This window comes from Stigmatopora argus, chromosome 10 (genome assembly GCF_051989625.1).
Source record: "Stigmatopora argus isolate UIUO_Sarg chromosome 10, RoL_Sarg_1.0, whole genome shotgun sequence".
In the NCBI taxonomy this organism is placed as follows: domain Eukaryota; kingdom Metazoa; phylum Chordata; class Actinopteri; order Syngnathiformes; family Syngnathidae; genus Stigmatopora; species Stigmatopora argus.
In genome coordinates, this window is record NC_135396.1 from 3,030,020 (window position 1) to 3,048,630 (window position 18,611).

Sequence of the window (18,611 nt, forward strand, 5' to 3'; positions counted from 1 at the left end):
AGTAGAGCCACTATAAAGTCTTTTAACAAGGATTGGTTCATTTGTCAAGCCTCTTTTTTTACTAGCTCTTTCCCATCTGTTCATTAAACTTTAGTTTGATGCCGTTTATAAATCGGAGAACGGGGTTGCGTGTCAAAGGGAGGATGTTCTTCTTAACATGGATTTGAAGTCATTCTTTTATTTCTCAAATTTTTGATGAAGCCTTATAGCCATTTTAGTTAGGAATTCTCATTTCAATTTTTTTTGCTGCCATTGACAGCGATTAATGTCCAATTCGTATGAACGGCGAGGTTTGACGCCGATTATTTGACGTTTAGTGCTGTCGATGGAACTGAAATATCGGTATTGACAGCCATTTAAAGGAATTGGATACTATATAAATACTATATTGTATTTATTTGTTCATTGTAAACACCGCATATCCTTGTCAGGGCCGTGGGGTGCTGGATCCTAACTTGCCTGACTTTGGCCGAAAGGCTGACTGACACCAAATGTGTCAAAGTGGCGGCCCGGGGGCCAAATCTGGCCCACCGCATCATTTTGTGTGGCCCGGGAAAGTCAATCATGAGTGCCGACTTTCTGTTTTAGGATCAAATTAAAATGAAGAATATAGATGTATATTAAATTTCCTGATTTTCCCCCTTTTAAATCAATAATTGTCATTTTTTTTAAATCATTTTTTTCTGTGTTTTTATCATCAATCATTTTGTAAAATCTAAAAATATATAAAAAAGCTAAAATAAACATTGTTTTAGATCTATAAAACACTGAATATTCAGGTATTTTTATCCAGTTCTTTTAATCCATTTATAAAAAAACAAATCTAAATATTATATCTAAAATGGTCCGGCCCACTTGAAATCAAGTTGACGTTAAAGCGGCCCACGAATCAACCCGAGTCTGACACCCCTGGACTACACCCTTGACCGGTCGCTAGCCAATCGCAAGGGATACATAAGAGACAAACAGCCAGTCCGATCGAACGAGTTAAAAGCGCTTTAGTGTAAATGTTTCTGTTTTCTTTTTATAGACTTTAACGGAAATTGTGTTCATAATTTATTCATTGGCTGCCATTGACAGCTATAGACGTCCCATTCATTTTTACTGGGGAGGGTTGGCAGCATTGAACATAGTATATTGTAAAATATGTTCTTCGTGGCTGCCTGCCATCCCAGTCAAAACGGATTAGACGTCTACCACCGTCAATGGCAGCCAAACGTGATCACTCCATGCCACCCCTCCCTGTTGAAATGGATTGGATTTCTAACATACTGCCAATCGCAGTTCATGAGTTCACATCTGTTTAATGTAGTGCAAAGTGGTTATATGACTATTTCTATTCTAAATCGTTATTTTTAAAAATAGCCGCAGACTAAAAAAGGAGAAATTGGATGACGAAAAAATAAAAAAAAGGGGGGGGGTGAGGGGAGGAGGATAGAAAGTGAGGGAGGGGGGAGAGAGAGAGAGGCGCAGGTGAACGTAATAGCCTCGGCGGGAAAACAAGCCCTTTCATCCGCCGCCTCTCCGCTGATTTTCCCACTCTTTCACCCCCATTTCGGCTAGCTAGCTTCCCCTCCGGACCGGTGGACATTGTCGGCCGGCTACATCGACGCAGGCTTCCCCCCCTCCCCGCCGGCAAACGCGTGTCGACTCGCCCTTCCGAGTCAGAGAAAAAGGCGACGACGAGTGGATAAACGTCGGACTGAGCTGCCGAACCGAGCCGAGTCGACATGGAGGGCAAAGAGAAGACACCTGCAGGTAGGAACGGGGTGAAATAGGGAAATGGCCGCAAGTTTTAATGTGCGGGATGTCGGCCGGGGAAGTTGGGGAACGGAGGGTGGGGACCACCGCGACGGCAGGGAGGAGGGAGTGATGCATGTTGGGTAGAAGTGGACTGTACTGCGGTATCCTCAATGCAGCTCCCCGGTACCCTAGGTGTGGTTATTATGGGATGGAGTGCACTCAGTCTGCGTGTGCTGGCTTTTTCCAGCAGTAACCCAAAAAGAAAACAAAACGTTAATGCGTCGAAAAGGCGATTGACAGGTGGGCCGAGGGGGGAGAAAGACAGCCAAAGGCACAAAATGGGCTATTAAAGAGAACAATTGTCAAGTAGAAGAAGTAAAGCAAGTAATACCGAATGAGACGCAACCATTTTAGTTGAGACATGGGTTGTAAATAAAGGGAGCAAGGCAGGGAAAGCTAGCAAAAACGGGAACTTCGTCGAAGTTTGTCACACAGGGAGACAACAGGAGGTTAAGGGGATACTAATGAGTATTTAAATGGCGACTAAAAGAGGGGAGAGTAACAAGGGACAAACAGACAGGCACACGGACAGATTCATTGGGCGCTGAGGCAGACAGAAAGTGTTGAAAAATGCTTGTAAACAGATATAAAATGTATACAGTCTGGTTAGTTAGTGTAAATTCTTGAATTTGACAAAGTTCAATTCAGACAAGGCCTAAAATGGAAGCCGTAGAAGTATCATTTGAAGAACTGTGTATGCTATCATGTTCGTCCTGCTCCTGAAAAAGGTAAGAACAATCCTAATTCTGCGATACAATTGTTGATTCTGGGCCTTGAAAGTTGTTTATGATGTAAAAATTTCTAATTTATTGAGCAGAATTATTTGCAGTACTAGTAAAGTGCAAACAATAATCAAAACAGCTTGAAATGATATAGAAGGAACATTTAAACAAAGTGCAAGCTAACCAGTACACCTCAATGTTTTAAACAGTAGCCTAGTGCAAAAAAAACCTTAAACAAAAAGTATCATTTGAACCACACCACCAAGCCCTTAAATATGACGTATTTTCAATAGCCTACTAGAGCACAGAAATAGATATGAAAACGATTGCGCTGCCAAAAAATGCTCTAAAATCTCTTGGGCAAGCTATTTCAGTCTTTCCAGTACTAATACACATTGCTAGTAAGCATGGACATCTTGTGAGCTATTAAACAAATCTGTAATAAGCGTACCGACGATCCAATATCATGTTTTCCTTTTACCGGGATTCCACTTGAGTCGACATGATGTGCAATAAGAAAGCACTTAGTTGCCGGAATGCTATCACAAAGAACACACTGCTGAGTCATTCGCACTTTTTACATTTCGAGTGTTTCGCTGACACGAGCACAGCCTTCCTTCACTTCCTTTTTCCTCGAGGGGGGGCAAGCCGACGTCTCCATCCGACTGTGAATGCGTAAAGGAGCATAAATGTAAAGTAGGTTTCCTCAGAATGTAGAAAATGAGACGCCATTCTCGTGCTAGTGTTTTTCTTTACAACAGACATCAATGTGTGTGTATGTGTGTGTATTGATTGCGGTATGAGCTCGACACCGTTATGTATTGTTGTGACCCGTTGCCAGTAACCCGAGAGACTTCATGCCAGAGGACGAGTGTGTTTTTCTTGTTCGCTTTCTGTCGAGACAACTAAACACGATGTAACGGAACCGGAACCGCCTCAAATGCAGCTGGAAATTAGTTTCCAGCCTAAACCCAAGTGGGAAGAATTTGTCTTGTATAAGAGATACTGTAATATGTGATTGAGCTATATCGCAGTTTTTGAAATATTTCTTAAACTCATGCTATGGTTATATTAAATTATCATGGCAATTCAATTTCAAGAAAGAAATGAATACTTAAAGCAAATAAAAGGGTGACAGTGCTATTTTTAAGTGAGGTGGATTGTAAAGCTAAATATACAACAAATAACAAAGAAAACTATGTATTTCGTGGATTGAAATTCAAAATAGTTGGCATTTCTTTAGCGTTTCTTAGCTTAGTGCTAATATGCTATAATTGTAGATGTCATTGTATAAAAATAAACAGTAAAAAAAATGCCACATAAAAAGCAATGTGAAATGATTAGAGAGTCGACAATATGGACAAACATCATTTTTTGTTGTTTTGAAAGATCCGAAATCTGATTGACAGCGATAGCCAGAAAATCCATTTAAAGGAGAATGGCTGGCAGCAAATGATCATGTTTCAGGGACGTAAAAAAATCATGTAAAAAATCTGTGATGTTGTGGGATTTCCCCACGAGATCTTTTAAAGTGCGCCCGTGATTGTCACTTGCTAAACTTCTTACCAGATTGTAGTTTGTCAGTGCCAAATGCACTTTGCCAACACGACTGACAGATTATCGAAATAATGCCCTTAATGAGCTTCTAATGACTTTGTATCTGTCCGTCACCATTAAAATGGCTCACTTTTTGTGGCCTTCGTGCTTGCTAGTGATACTTCTCATAGTAAATCCCTTTACAGTATTTTTGCTATTCAAAAATTGAGTTTCGTTCAGTACATGTACTTTAATGAAGTAGTCCTCCACTTGAATACTGCTTCGAATTAATGTCAGTCACTTTCCAATCCCTTCCAATCATTCCAACTAACATCAATCAACCAATCCACAAAAATCAATTAACCTCTTTTATTGCGCTGGAATTAACTTCCAATCTATTTCCTTCTCTATAATGTAATACCTCTACTTACAAATTTAATTCCTGAACCTGATTTGTATGTAGAGGGAGAATTTTTCCCATAAGAATACATGATCATTTGATTCCTTTGTTCCATATCCTAAAAACCTACAATAAATCCTTCATAAATAGTGCAGGTAATGACAAATACCAATTACTCCTAGCAAAATAAATACATTTTAATAGGAACATTTTGGAGTTGGACAATCTCTGCTGCATTGGCTTCCGTTCTAGGGAGAGGTCAGGTTATGTGCTAGAAGCCAGAGGAGAATCTAACAGCCGTTGAGTGTTCTCCATCGATTAAAAAGTCCCATTAAGTTTAAAATATATTACTGCGCCGCCATGGATCATCAGCGCTCAAGTGCAAGGACGACGTGACCGCGAGGCCTCGCGCAAATGCTTTTACAGGCATGTCGGGAACTTAACCCACGCCGGCCTGACCGTAAGGCCCTTTTAACGCTAAATGCTATCGCCGCGGAAACCGGCGAGGGCTAACGGAAATGAGCGACGTTGCGTCGTGAGACACGTGGCCGTGTTATAGGGTTTAATGTCACGAGACTATGTCGTGGGGGGTTGGTACTGCATTAATGGAATCGCAGCTGCAACGCGTCGCTTCCTGATTAAGGAAGCTTTTTTCGAAATGCAGTGTCAATTTGAAGTGATTGATTTAAGATGGAGATTAATCTTCATAGAGTGTTTTTAATGGAAAGTGCAGTGGCGTCTTGATTTTGAAATTTGATTTTTTGATCTGTCTGTTTTGGAAGATTTTAGATTGAAATTTTGAGGATCAGGGAAAGTTTCTATAAATAAGGCTAATTTGCCTAAATCAAAAGGTAGCAAATGGCATGTAAGTCTTTTTTTGGTCCAATCTGCTTTAGAATGTTGCTAATTGACTTCCCTTTCCCCACAAAAATTTAGTAAATTGAGAAGTCATTTTTGTGAAACCGCCAATGCACAGGTGTCAAAGTGGCGGCCTGGGGGCCAAATCTGGCCCGCAGCATCATTTTGTGCGGTCCGAGAAAGTAAATTATGAGTGCCGACTTTCTGTTTTAGGATCAAATTAAAATGAAGAATATAGATGTATATTAAATTTCCTGATTCCCCCCCCCCCTTTTAAATTAATAATTGTAATTTTTTAATCATTTTTTTCGGTGTTTTTCGTTCAAAAATCATTTTGTGAACTCTAAAAATATATATAAAAAAGCTATAATAAACATTGTTTTAGATCTATAAAAAACTGAATATTCAGGGCTTTTAATCCAGTTCTTTTAATCCATTTATTAAAAAAAATCTAAATATTATATCTAAAATGGTCCGGCCCACATAAAATCGAGTTGACGTTAATGCGGCCCGCGAACCAACCTGACCGAGTCTGACACCCTTGCGCTAATGTATATATAGTTTTATTTTTCACAATTTTTTAAATTGCTTGATTGGGATAGGTCGCAGCTATCGTTGGAATTTTTTGAGAACAACAGAAACCAGAACCTTTTTTTCCACTCTATTTTTTTTCTGCATAATTCTGCATATTCTGTATAAATATTTTTGTCTACTCTAAATACATATACCCATATTCAGTAAATAAAAAGGAAAAACTCTTAAAAATAGCTCAACCTAGCTTGTCAGCTAGTCCAAATCAATAAAACTCATGAATTAATCTGCAGCAATTCCACAGATGATGTCAGAGTTTGACTACTGCATGAACAACAGCGCCCCCTAGCAGTGTTTGCGGAATAGTCCCGATATAAATAGTCCCCTTCCCGTCCCAAAATAACTTGTCTCCTCTTACTGACACGTCCCGTTCGTTCTCCAACCTCGACGCAGATCACACTCTTGCGGAGACCAATCCGGAGATCTTCATTTCAGTTCAACTCCAAAATAGCCACGCGCTAAGACCACCTCAAAGTCATCCCCTCAAGTCGCGGTCGGGGGTCAGAAATGTCGGCGGTCCGCTTGCTCATTTATCACCCGCCACATCTCAGCGCCTCGGCGCCGTTGGCGGCTAAAAGCGATGCGGTGAAAACAGCTGAGAGGTGTTACTTCAACATACGGGCTAAAGCGCGACTCGTCACGCTCCACGCCAATCGCCCACGCTCACATTTGGCCCTGCGACCGATCGTTCGAGGGACCTCATGGGTCCGTATTGCGGTCTCTGCGAGAAATCCAGCCAGGAGGTGCGCCCGGATGACGGCGACGTTGTCAAAGAGCGCCGCCAGCCGGGTGAGTTGTCACCCGGGTGGCGTCCGTCACCGTCAGTCGCCGTCAGTTGCGTCGGCGTTCGTCTCTCGCTCGTGACAAAAATCCCTCCCAAGAATTCCCACTAATTTTCTGTCCTCACAACAACAAAAAATAGAATTAAAAGGGAAAAAAAATCAATTTCATGTCAGATAAGGGAGAAAATGCTTTTTTGACACATTTTTGCTAGCGTAGCCATCTGGGGAAATGTAATGTCATTCAGTTTAAACTCCGTAGTATGCCTCAGTAATATTAGTCATTCGTATGTGAGGATAAGAAATAAATCAGTGGCTGTACTTATTTATTTATGTATTTTTTTTCTATTTAGATGTTCCTTTTCTGACACCCTCCAGCAGCGTAAACATTGTGATATGTGAAATCCACACCGCTACCTTTTCTATTCTTATATAAGTTGATGTGAATTTTAATGACTATGACAAAGCGATGCGGCGAAACGTGAGCAAACTGAGACCACTCACTGCTGCTTCTTGTTGTTTTCACATTCATAAATGTTGCAGTAGCACAGCGTCCTCAATTAAGGATTTGGCATTAAATATTTAAAAGACCCACTCAAACTTAGGATCTACTTTCATACGGTGCTGTTCACTTTGCGTGTGTAATAACTAACTTGCTCAATTTAAGGTTGCCTTTCACGGCGCCCAATCCTGTCCCTCTCAACTGACAGTCTATCTAACTCTCTCACCCAACCTTAATGGCAGTGAACCTTTTTACCTGCAATCCTTCTTGCCTCCAGCAGATGGCGACATTTCCCCAGTCTGCTGTAACTCTTATCTGGCGCAAGTGAGTAGGTAATTCAAAAAAGCTAAATTAACCCCATATAGAAGCAGCCAAAATATTAACATGTATGTACAATTTTAGTATACATGACGAAAAATGCGAGGGCTCCAAATATGAATGTCGATTTTAATTTGATTTTTAAAAATATTATTATAATCATTCCTTTAACATGTTTAATGAAGAAATACAATCACAAATTAATAAAACCAAAGGATTAAAATGAAAATGACAGCAATATAGTCAGCCTATGACCCCCAATAATACTCTGAATTTTGTATTTAACCCTTTGTCTGCCACTGATAGTGATAGACATACTTAATACTTGTGTTTCAGTGCCAATAACTAACATTTTGATTACTACGTCATTATCAAGCTGACTTCATCTTGCCTTATCGATTATTGGCGTGTGTGAGGTTTCGGCTTCGGCCTTCGACTTTATTTTGCCCCCTGATGTTGGCACTTTGTGTATTGATTAGGAAACATACCTGCAGGAGTGTGTGATGATGCAGCACATGCTCCAAGTTGAAATTAAGCTAGCGGTGCACCAATCTCACTTTTCTGGCCAATCACCATTTTGGAAAAGCCCCGCCTGACGTCTCGATTTTTAGTCTTCGTTGAGCAACAGCTGTATTCCAATCAATTTAGTTTTTCCCCCAAAAAACATTCAACATGAGTTAAAAGACTAATTTTTGAAACAGTTCTTATAGCAGTTTTTCCAAGCCCAATTTAAAACGTATTTGCTATTAGCTATTATTTCCAAGGCTTTCAAACTATGAGCTTCTAGTTAAAGTGTGAAGTATTTTGACTCACATTATTTAGCTCGCCAGTTGTTTTGCTAGCTTCTTTCGATATTTAGGGTAAAAGCGAAAATGCCGTAAATGCCGTAACATACTTGAAGAAGCAATCCCAGTGGGCGGGTACACAATATGTAATTGAAAGAGGTGACCTGTTTTCTTTTCCTTCTTAAAGATGAGATTCTGCTTTATGCGTGTATGTGGTTGTCGCCGTGGCCTGCGTGTGTGCGCCCCGGGCAAGCTGATTGGACGTGGTGGATTAGTTTTTAATAGCATCAAAGTGTTGGTGGCGCTCGCTGAAATATTCAGTGAACAGCCGAGTGTTCGGCGAGCAAACATTTGGATCTTAAAAGCCGCGTCTGCTTGTGTAACGCTGTTCTCTACGTCCAATCCCAGGGGGGGTCTCGGGCGCTACTTCTGAGCTGGAAAGATTTATTATAGCAGCTCAAGTATTGACTAGTTTTGGAGAAGAAGAAAAAACACTACGGGGAAGGCAACGTGACGACAGAAGAAAAAAGTCACAAGCACAACTGCATTCATTTTTCATTGTTATCAACGACATATGCGACTTTTCTCATTTCAAGGAGGAAAACATTGAAATGACCGTCCTAATTTTGGCAAAGAGATCCACTTTTCAAGCCTCCTGAAGCCCGTCAACCTCAAGAAAACGACTGCTATCGCCAGATTTGCCGTTAAAATAAGACGATTCAACGTTAAAATAGCTTTGATGCCTTTTGACGTCAGTACAAAGTTTATATGCAGAATCCAACCCCGAAAGAAATCCAACTCAAAGCCTCTTGACTTCTCGCTTGAAGATTTTTTCAAAGTGCTCTGCGGAGTTTGGCGGAGATGCATCGGCAACCTTTGAGGAGAACAAATACGCTTCTCCTTCATCCGCTTAGTTTGCGACAAACACTCAACGGGCATCGGAGTGGAATGGATTCCTTTCAATTGGGATTTTTTTTTCTGGTGTGTCCACTCCAAGTCGGCGTTTGTCGACGGAGCAGAACGTTGCGATGTGGGAGCCACATGAAACATCAGGCTGACTATTTTTAGGAGCTTCTTCCAAACCAACACCTCCCTCCTCTCTCTCCCTCTCTCTCTCTCCTTTTCTCTCTCTCTCTCGCCCTTCTTTCTCGCCCCTCAGAATCCCACCGCACTTCAGCGCCCAACCAAGACAAAGCCCCATCGAGCGACCGGTCGGTGGTCCACATTGACGTTTTTTTTGGATGGTCCGTCTTTTTCCCCGGTCAACTTCCCCCTCCGTTGCCGCATTGTGTGAAGTTGAAGCCGCAGAAGAATCTCCTGCCGGGCATGCAGACCCCCTCGCTGCTGCCGTCCTTATGAATATTGATAAAGAAAGCCAAAGCGGAGGTATGTTTTTCGGTGGTGGAGCTTTTTTGCGCCGAAGAGACAATACCCAGGATGCATCGTGACCGCGGTGGAGCTGAACATGGATGAAGGAAAGATTTTTTAAATTTTTTTCCATGCAACTCCAGTTTGTGATTACATGATCATGTAATGGAGGTGAACTAGATTTTTTTTTTTGCGCTTTCATGGTTGGACACAACTTTTAAACGTTGTCTTCAAACGCTTGATGGAAAGAGTCGTCAACGTTATTCTGATGTGTCATTCAAGGAAAAACAATGGACCTGGATTTAAAGTCGAGTCTGGAAAAGAGCATTTTTTATAGATGATCTTTTAAGGCAATTTGTGTCTGAAAGCTAACGGAAAAGCAGCTGGAAATGGACTTGATGGCAAAGGAGCAGATATCATCGAAGATCCTTCAGATGCGGAGGAACCTTCTCCAGATCTTTTTGCGTCATCTTGGTTTTTAGACCAAATGTTCACAGACTTTTTGACTACACACTGAATGGTTTTGCGGCTCGAAGAAGTCGCCTACTAAGGAAAGTTGGACATCAGAAGCGGTCCCAGAAACATCTCCATTCCAACTTTTCCACCAATCAGCCGAAACGTCGCCAGGAAATGAAAAAACAACTTCCAAGTGCAGCCGGTCCTTCTGCTCCACGCCAGGACGCGACAGCGGTTGACACTCTCGGACTCTTGAGCATGAAGCCGGTCCTAGACTAAAAAAAAATCCGCCCCGGTGGCCGGCAGAGGTCATGGCGGCGGCCATCGCCAGTTCCCTCATCCGCCAAAAGCGGCAGGCCCGCGAGTGCAACAGCGAGAAGGTGACCACCAACAAAAGGCGCTCCAGTCCCACCAAGGACTCCAAATCTTTGAGACAGATTTTTAGCGTCTTTAGCAAAGTCCGATTTTGCAGCAGCGGCAAGAAGAAACCGGTCCGCCGGAAACCAGGTAGGGTTGACTGACCTGTCCAGATGATGCGCTGCCGTCCCTCCCAGTTCAGAGTGGCATTTGACGCTCTCCAACGAATCCAAGTCAGTCAGAAAACTTGATTTTTGAGATCACGTTTGCCTCTGAAGAAACGTGACAAATTTCACCTTACACATTTATGAGCCTCGTGTTTCCACGGTGATGCTCTAAAATGCTTCTTAAAGGGGCGGGACGCCATTTCAAACATCTGGAATTCAATGTTTTTTTGTTGTGATGACTTATCAGTTCTCTGGTTTGCTTATTTAGGGACAATGTCTCCATTATTATTATTTATTTAAGTGTCAACACAGTAGAATTGACATGGCCGCCGCGCGTGTCGTTGGTGGCGTTAATGTCAAATATAAGCCTGGGCTTGAATTATGAATGCACTAAGAGTGTTTAGAGTGGACAGATGGGTGCCGTTGGTACAGCAGCACTCACTCAAACTGTACGTGTTCTTGTTTTTTTTTTTTTTTGGGTTACAGAGCCACAACTGAAGGGCATTGTGACGCGTCTCTTCAGCGAGCAGGGCTTCTTCCTGCAGATGCAACCCGATGGAACCATCAGCGGGAACAAGGACGAGAACAGCGACAACAGTGAGCCTACTCAAAACTGCAAAACTGACCAAAATGTAGCACCATACCTTAGCACACAGGTGTCAAAGTGGCGGCCTGGGGGCCAAATCTGGCCCGCCACATCATTTTGTGCGGCCCGGGAAAGTAAATCATGAGTGTCGACTTTCTGTTTTAGGATCAAATTAAAATGAAGAGTATAGATGGATATTAAATTTCCTGATTTTCCCCTTTTTAAATTAATAATTGTATTTTTGGCCCCCGGGCCGCCACTTTGACACCTGTGCTTTAAAATAACATCTCAGATTTCAAAGAGTTTACAACAATTCATGAATGTTTGAACTGAAATCAAAGCGCAAAACCACCGTCTTAAAATATATTTTTCTTTCTCTCCCTATTTGTGCTGTGCGACCCCCAAAATAAAACTCCACTCATTTAGACCTAGACCGAATGTGTATCATCCATTGACGTTTATAAGTGATAAAATAGCTCCAAAGTAGATACCTAAACAAGAATTGCATAAGCGATGCGGTACAAATACAGAAAGAAGAGGCGAGCGAGAGATTCTATGGTTTTTTTGTTTCCCAGTTCTCCCTGAGAGGATTAACACCACGGGTTCCTTCCTCCTCCTCCTCCTCTTCCTCCTCCTCACCCACAACGCCGCGCTCTTTTTATCTCCGAGCTCGTCCACGGCGATTAGAATCGTCAGCGTCCGTCCAAAAACCGTCGGCGTTCTTTTGTCCGACCCGCTTCCCGATTGGCTCCCCGCCCCCCGTGTCTCGAAGCGCCGTTACGCAACCATCGGGGCTCACGTAGACCTCCGCCAAGCCTCGAGAATGCTCACCAATGGAAATCGAAATGGATTTGACGCCTCACGTTCGAACGATTGATGTCGTCTTTGGACTAAAGTGAAGTGGCGTGTTTTGTTCTGTCTTTCTTAAGTCGCTATTGTTGTCGTTTTTGTGCGGGTGTGCAGCTCTCTTCAACCTGATCCCGGTGGGATTGCGGGTGGTGGCCATGCAGGGCGTCAAGGCCGGACTCTACGTGGCCATGAACGCTGAGGGCTTTCTCTACACGTCGGTAAGAACGCCGTTTTGATTTTGTCTTATTAAAAGGAAAAATGGAGTCCACAGTAATACCTCATTTATCACGGTTAATAGGTTTCACGATAGATTGCAATAGGGACAATGTTTTATGGTGTCTATTCAATATCATTTGGACTTTTAAAAGCCTCTTTGTACTATTATTTACCGCATATAAGCCTCACCCTTAAAATTGCCTTTAATTTTTTGAATTTTACAATTTCTCGCGTATATGCCGCCCCCTGATTCACAATTTTCACCTCCAAGATCCACTTTTTAACAATGCCTTTTTTTTAGTAATTATGTCGCTCTTAAACAGTTTGAAAATGATTTTTAAAAAGAACATTTTCACATTTTAAAAGGGGGAAGACATTGATTTTTTTTAAATTTTTTGAAAGCTCTATTATTATCATTCTTTATGATATAAAAATGGAAAAAAATTCCATAGTCCTTGTCCATTTCTGATTGACATTTTTTCATTAAAAATGAATTTTAAATGAAAACAAAAAGGGAAAATAATAAATGTTCGATTTTTACATTTTAAAAAAGCAAAGCTGACTTCTTTTCATTCTTATATACTTACGAAAAGGAGGTCCATCTTTTCTTAGCGCCCCGTTATTGCCTCCAGATTAAACATCAAAGCCTGCAGTGGTATGTAACAGTAAATAAGAAGGATTCCATTAATTAGCCAAAGAATCCGCAATGAATCGACGATCAAAAACCTAATTTGTAGCAGCTACAATGCGAGACGACGGTTAGCATTTGAAGCGGATCAGACTTTGTCGGTGTAAGCGCTCTTTCTCGCCGGAGCTCATGATGCCGCCTTGTGCATAATTCATCTACTTCTGCTCGCATGAAAATTTAAAATTTCATTCTTTGCTGACGGAGTGGCGCCCGACATGTCGTGTTGCCTTTTGCATATGCTGCAAATATCTGAAATATTCAATAGGCTCCGCCCCCTGCCGACTTGCACATTTATTATTTCACTTTTATCCTGTTCGTCGATTGTTTGTTTTTTTAAATTGACTGAGAAATTAGTTCATGATTTTTACAGTTATATTACCCCGAGTTTAATATTTTAACTATAAATGTGGACTTTAAAGTGATTATATCTTTGTAATTGCAATTCAAGACTCCACAAATCAATATTTATTATTAAGAGTTTTGATATTTAGCTAATCATTGTCAAAATTATTAAATAATTGGCACTGTCATTGCGATTAATTATTTACACACTTTAATTTAAAAATATTTTCATTTTTGTTGGATTTTAATTTAAAAGAGGAAAAACTATTTGTGGAAGCCAATGAAAATCTTATAAATTTTAGTTTTTAAATCAAAAGTTAAATATTTATGAAGAGATATTCTCTTTTATTTCTTTAGAAATATTCTGAGATTTCCTGGAAAAAATTGAAAACAATATTTTTTTCAATAAAAAGTCAAGTTCTCCTTTTTCTTTATTTTTAGAATTTTTATTTAGTAATTGAAAGGAAAAAAATGCTCTTCTTTTTTACAGTCCTATTTTTCATTCAAGTAAAAAAATGAAGAAACGAGAAAGATTTTTTTAAAATAATATCCTGTACGGGTGTTTATTATTTTTTTTAGGACATCTTCACTGCTGAGTGCAAGTTCAAAGAGTCGGTGTTCGAGAACTACTACGTCATCTACTCGTCCACGCTGTACCGGCAGCACGAGTCGGGCCGGGCCTGGTTCTTGGGCCTCAACAAGGACGGCGTGATCATGAAGGGCAACCGGGTGAAAAAAACCAAGCCCTGCTCTCACTTTGTTCCCAGACCCATCGAAGGTATCTTCACTGACCTCATTTATACGCCACAACTTGAACTATTTTAGCCGCGCTAACACAAATGGGATGCTGCACCTCCTCATGGGACGGAGACACTAGACAAAAGGCCTCAGACGCTTGTCTGACTCGATATTTCCAAGCCTTTTTAAGCCTGCTCTAATCGATTCATCTATCCATCAATAGACTGGATGGTGTGCTGCAGAATAATCTTAAAAGATGTAAAACAAACAAGGCTTTATGCTTGCTACAGCATTTGGATGAACTATTGACATTTTTATATGCGCCTTTAAGCTATTCTTACTCCCACACATTAAAATCTGTATTTTTTTGCTAAGAAAAAATATTATACGGTATGTTATAACTAAGCATGTCATAAAACAAAATATACCCACACTAAGTAGTACTCTGACTGTATCTGCTAGCATAGCGAATAGCCACTCGTGACTAGCGCTAGCCTCGTGCTATTGGCTAATTGGCATGATATTTTGGCAAGAACGATAGCATAAGCCAAGGGTGTCAAACTCGGGTTGGTTCGCGGGCCGCTTTAACGTCAACTTGATTTCACGTGGGCCGGACCATTTTAGATATAATATTTAGATTTTTTAAAAAATAAATGAATTAAAAGAACTGGATTAAAAGCCCTGAATATTCAGTTTTTTATAGATCTAAAACAATGTTTATTTTAGCTTTTTTAATATATTTTTAGATTTTACAAAATGATTTTTGAACTAAAAACACAGAAAAAAATGGATTAAAAATTACAATTATTCATTTAAAAGGGGGAAAATCAGGAAATTTAATATACTACATCTATACTCTTCATTTTAATTTGATCTTAAAACAGAAAGTCGGCACTCATGATTTACTTTCCCGGGCCACACAAAATGATGCGGCGGGCCAGATTTGGCCCCCGGGCCGCTACTTTGACACGTGGCATAAGCCCTCCAATAATAAACGCTTCAAGAATTATTATTTGTTTTTTTTAATGAATTATCCAACATGCAAAATGACATATTAGAGCACAGTTGTTCTGCTCGCAGGATGATTCTCAAAAGCATTTTTAAACCAGTTATTTCAAATCCAAAGCCACGCCGTTGACTTAGCAAAGTCGTCGGGGGTTCGCTTTCCGAGATCCGGGGATCCGTTTTCGGGCGGGGGGGCCCGGAGCTCCGTGTCCGCTTTCCCATGGTCGCTCAGCCCTCCCTTTCCCCGTCCCGGCTCCCATGACTCTCATTTAAAAATACCTGTCGACTTCCTTATCTTATTCTTCCTTCGACCTTGACCTGAACATACGAAGGGAGATACATTTGCGCACTATACTGCGCACCCCTTTATCTTGTACACACGCAGTTCAGGGTAAAGAAAGGGTGTTCATTTTCGCTCTTTTTTTGTTTCATTTATTTATTGCAAGGGTGTCAAAATCGCGTTGGTTCACGGGCCACATTAACGTCAATGCCATTTCATGTGGGCCGGACATTTTTAGATATAATATCTAGGTTTTTTTTATTTTATTTTTTTTATATTGGATTAAAAGAACTGGATCAAAAGCCCTAATAATCTGTTTTTATAGATCTAAAACAATGTTTATTTGAGCTTTTTTTTCTTAGTAATGGAAAATGTTTTTTTTTAATTTCAAATGGAAACGAAATATTTGTTTAAAGTGGAAAATGGAAAATATTTGTATATTTATGTTTAGATGTTACAAAATGCTTTTTAAACTAAAAACACAAGATAAAAATTGGATTAAAAATTTCAATGATTGATTTTAAAAAGGGGAAAATCAGGAAATGTAATTTACATTTATAATCATTTGAATTTGATCCTAAAACAGAAAGTCAGCACTCATGATTTACTTTCTCGGGCCACACAAAATGATGCGGTGGGCCAAATTTTGCCCCCGGGCCACCACTTTGACACCTGTAATTGATTGGTTTATTTTTATTTTGTTTTCAGTGTGCATGTACAAAGAACCGTCGCTGCACGAGCTGGAGGAGAAGCTCCTCCAGACTTCGCGGAGTCCCACCATGAACGGCGAGGAGCCGGCCGGGAGCCCCCAGAGGGCCGCGGAGGGCCGGCACGAGAACGGCCAACGGGAGGACGACGATGACGACGACGGAGACTGCACAGAGCGGGAGGGCTCGTAGCCTGCGGCGCCCCCCGCCGGAGGAACTCCCGCGCAACGCCCCGCCCCACCTCACCGTTCAGCACCCGACAACCAACGCCATGACGACGGAAACGCCAACCCCCCAAAAAGGGCAAGAATCTTCTTCCCACTTATTTTTTTTTCCTTTTTCGGCGATGACGATTTCCATTTTATGCAAAAAGCCGGGAGGCTAGCACATCTCCTCTCCGCCGTCCGTCGCCGTGACGACAAAGCGTTTCTTTCGCTGAGAACTTCCAAGCTTTAAGCCATGTAGAAACATCGTCCTCGATCAAAGCGTCATACCTGCTTTTATTTTTATTTTCTGTCACCAACACTTTTGCACTTTTTAGTGGTCGATCACACTTGAGCGTTTTGTGATGCCACGCCGCAGCCTTTAGCCATGCTTTTATTTTGAAAAGGCGAACAGGAAATTGGCCGTTGAGTTAAATAGGGCGGCAGTGAATGAGTTAATAGTAAATATTCTTTATTTTTAAAATAACTCTTGCATTTTAGTTCAAAAATAGTCTTCTATTTTCACGTCATTTTCCTCAAAAGTAGCAACATTAAAAAAAATACAACATGCTAATATTTTATTCTCAAAACGGATTGAACCAGTCAATGGCAGTGAATTGCTATAGTAAATATGATTTTTTTCCTCATATTTACTGATGTTCATTTTAAAAAAAGAGGAAACAACTAATTTATTTATTTACATTTTGCGATCCAGATTTTCTTTAGGTCCGCTACAATTAATACATTTGCTCAGAAACTGCCATTCAATATTTTTTGTGTCTTAAAGAGCTTTTACAACGTCTTAAATTTCACCAGATTTTTAACCTTGGACGTCTATCGCCGTCAATGGCAACCAATAATGTAGGCATGGCCTAAGACTGCTATTTTACCCGCCAAAAATCACGCTCGTCTGGGAAGGATTATTGTTATTATCATTATTTATTTTTTTAAATGCGACTCGATGCTGCCATTGCATGCCGGGCCACTAGAGGGCGCCTGTTAATCACACAGATGAGCAAGTGCGCATGCGTAACGCGACTCGGCTCGCTCTGTTTATCGTGATTGTGTGCCGGCTTTTGATTGGGTTCGAATCCAAATAGGTCGCATTAGACAATGCGTAGGAGCCAATCGTGCGGTAGAACATTGATGATGTCATTAGGCTCTTCCAATCAGGTTTCAGCCATTGTGTTGACGGCAATAGACGTCCAATCCATTCAGCCCCCGGAATAGATTGGATGACTTTTGTCGGCAAATGGTAAATTTTAAGAATATCGAGTGTATTAAATCAAATTGCATGTCACCCATATCATTTTTTTTTCACCTGTCATGACACTGTAAAGTCTTAAGGGGGCGCTACAATGTGCGTACCAAGAAGGAAGTCACTCCTCGTGTATTTTGAAACTTCTGCTGCTACAGTAAAGATTTAGGAGTGGTGAGTGAAAATCATTTTTACAATAATGTCTTCCACCTTTCACGCAGGAAAATTAAGGATGAAGCGCTAACAGAAAAGGTTATTTTGTGTTTAAATTTTTCTTTTCTCACTCGTAGGCAAGCGTATTGCTGAAACCCTCCAAAATAAGAGCACTTTCAAGTGATAAATATGTTTTTCATATGTGAAAATGTTTAATGAATAAGATTTTAATTATTATGCACGACTGAAAACCTATCATGTAAAATCTGTTATCTCAACCTGTGCTATCATGCAAAAACGTGTCATAAAAATATGAAAATATTTTCAATTTGTTTGACACAAAAATGATCAAGTTTTCACATTATAGTTAAAGTTTTTTTACATAAGTTTTCACATAATACAATTTTTTTAATTAGGTAGTGATCCTTTATATTACATAATGTGTCATGTTTTCACATATTTACAGGATTCATTTTTTTTTTTACATGACAACTTTAAAAGGTGATCTTTTTTGGGGTGTGGCAGCAGAACAAAATGTATTTAGTGTCTCTTTTTTTGCTTCATTGTAATCTTTTATTCTTATGTATTGATCATTGAAAAAATTGGTCAAAAAAAAAACCTCCCAAATGTTTTCACCTGAAACACAATTAATTTTGTCCCAACATCAGCTCGTCTCTCCCTGACTCTTTTTTCTTGTTTTTTACAGCAACAACTGTAAAAAAACAAAACAAAATACCTGCATGTGACTCCTTTTTTTTTTCTTTCTTTACAGCAAAACCAGGGGGAAAACCTCACAAAATACTTGCATGTGACTCAAAGCAAAGTTGTGATGCATGCCTTGTCGTCTGTCATTTTGCGTGACGCGGACCAATCGCAATCCACGCCGCCTCAAAGTCTCGCATTGGACGTTGGACACTCGACTGTAAGTCAATTTAACGCTACGT

At 40.5% G+C, this 18,611-nt stretch overlaps 1 protein-coding gene across 3 annotated transcripts; it reads left to right on the forward strand.

Annotated features, from left to right (window-relative positions):
• The first annotated feature begins 1,449 nt into the window (after positions 1–1,449).
• LOC144083722 (fibroblast growth factor 12-like) lies at positions 1,450–17,556 on the forward strand. Of its 3 annotated transcripts, none has more exons than XM_077611755.1 (5): positions 1,450–1,758; positions 11,129–11,239; positions 12,192–12,295; positions 13,903–14,101; positions 16,055–17,556. In XM_077611755.1, exons 1-5 carry the CDS (start codon positions 1,731–1,733, stop codon positions 16,243–16,245), a joined length of 633 nt encoding a protein of 210 aa, XP_077467881.1. In that variant the 5' UTR covers positions 1,450–1,730; the 3' UTR covers positions 16,246–17,556. The 3 variants fall into 3 exon arrangements, with proteins under 3 accessions (XP_077467881.1, XP_077467882.1, XP_077467880.1); XM_077611756.1 differs by lacking the exon at positions 1,450–1,758 and adding an exon at positions 1,912–2,531; XM_077611754.1 differs by lacking the exon at positions 1,450–1,758 and adding an exon at positions 9,447–10,625.
• Positions 17,557–18,611: the final 1,055 nt, after the last annotated feature.

Bases quoted from the DNA above. Each gene is read 5' to 3' on its own strand.
- LOC144083722 (XM_077611754.1), top strand. From the start codon at position 10,430: ATGGCGGCGGCCATCGCCAGTTCCCTCATCCGCCAAAAGCGGCAGGCC. The intron at 11,240-12,191 runs GTGAGCCTACTC...GCGGGTGTGCAG, and splicing joins GGACGAGAACAGCGACAACA to CTCTCTTCAACCTGATCCCG. The intron at 14,102-16,054 runs GTATCTTCACTG...TTTTGTTTTCAG, and splicing joins TGTTCCCAGACCCATCGAAG to TGTGCATGTACAAAGAACCG.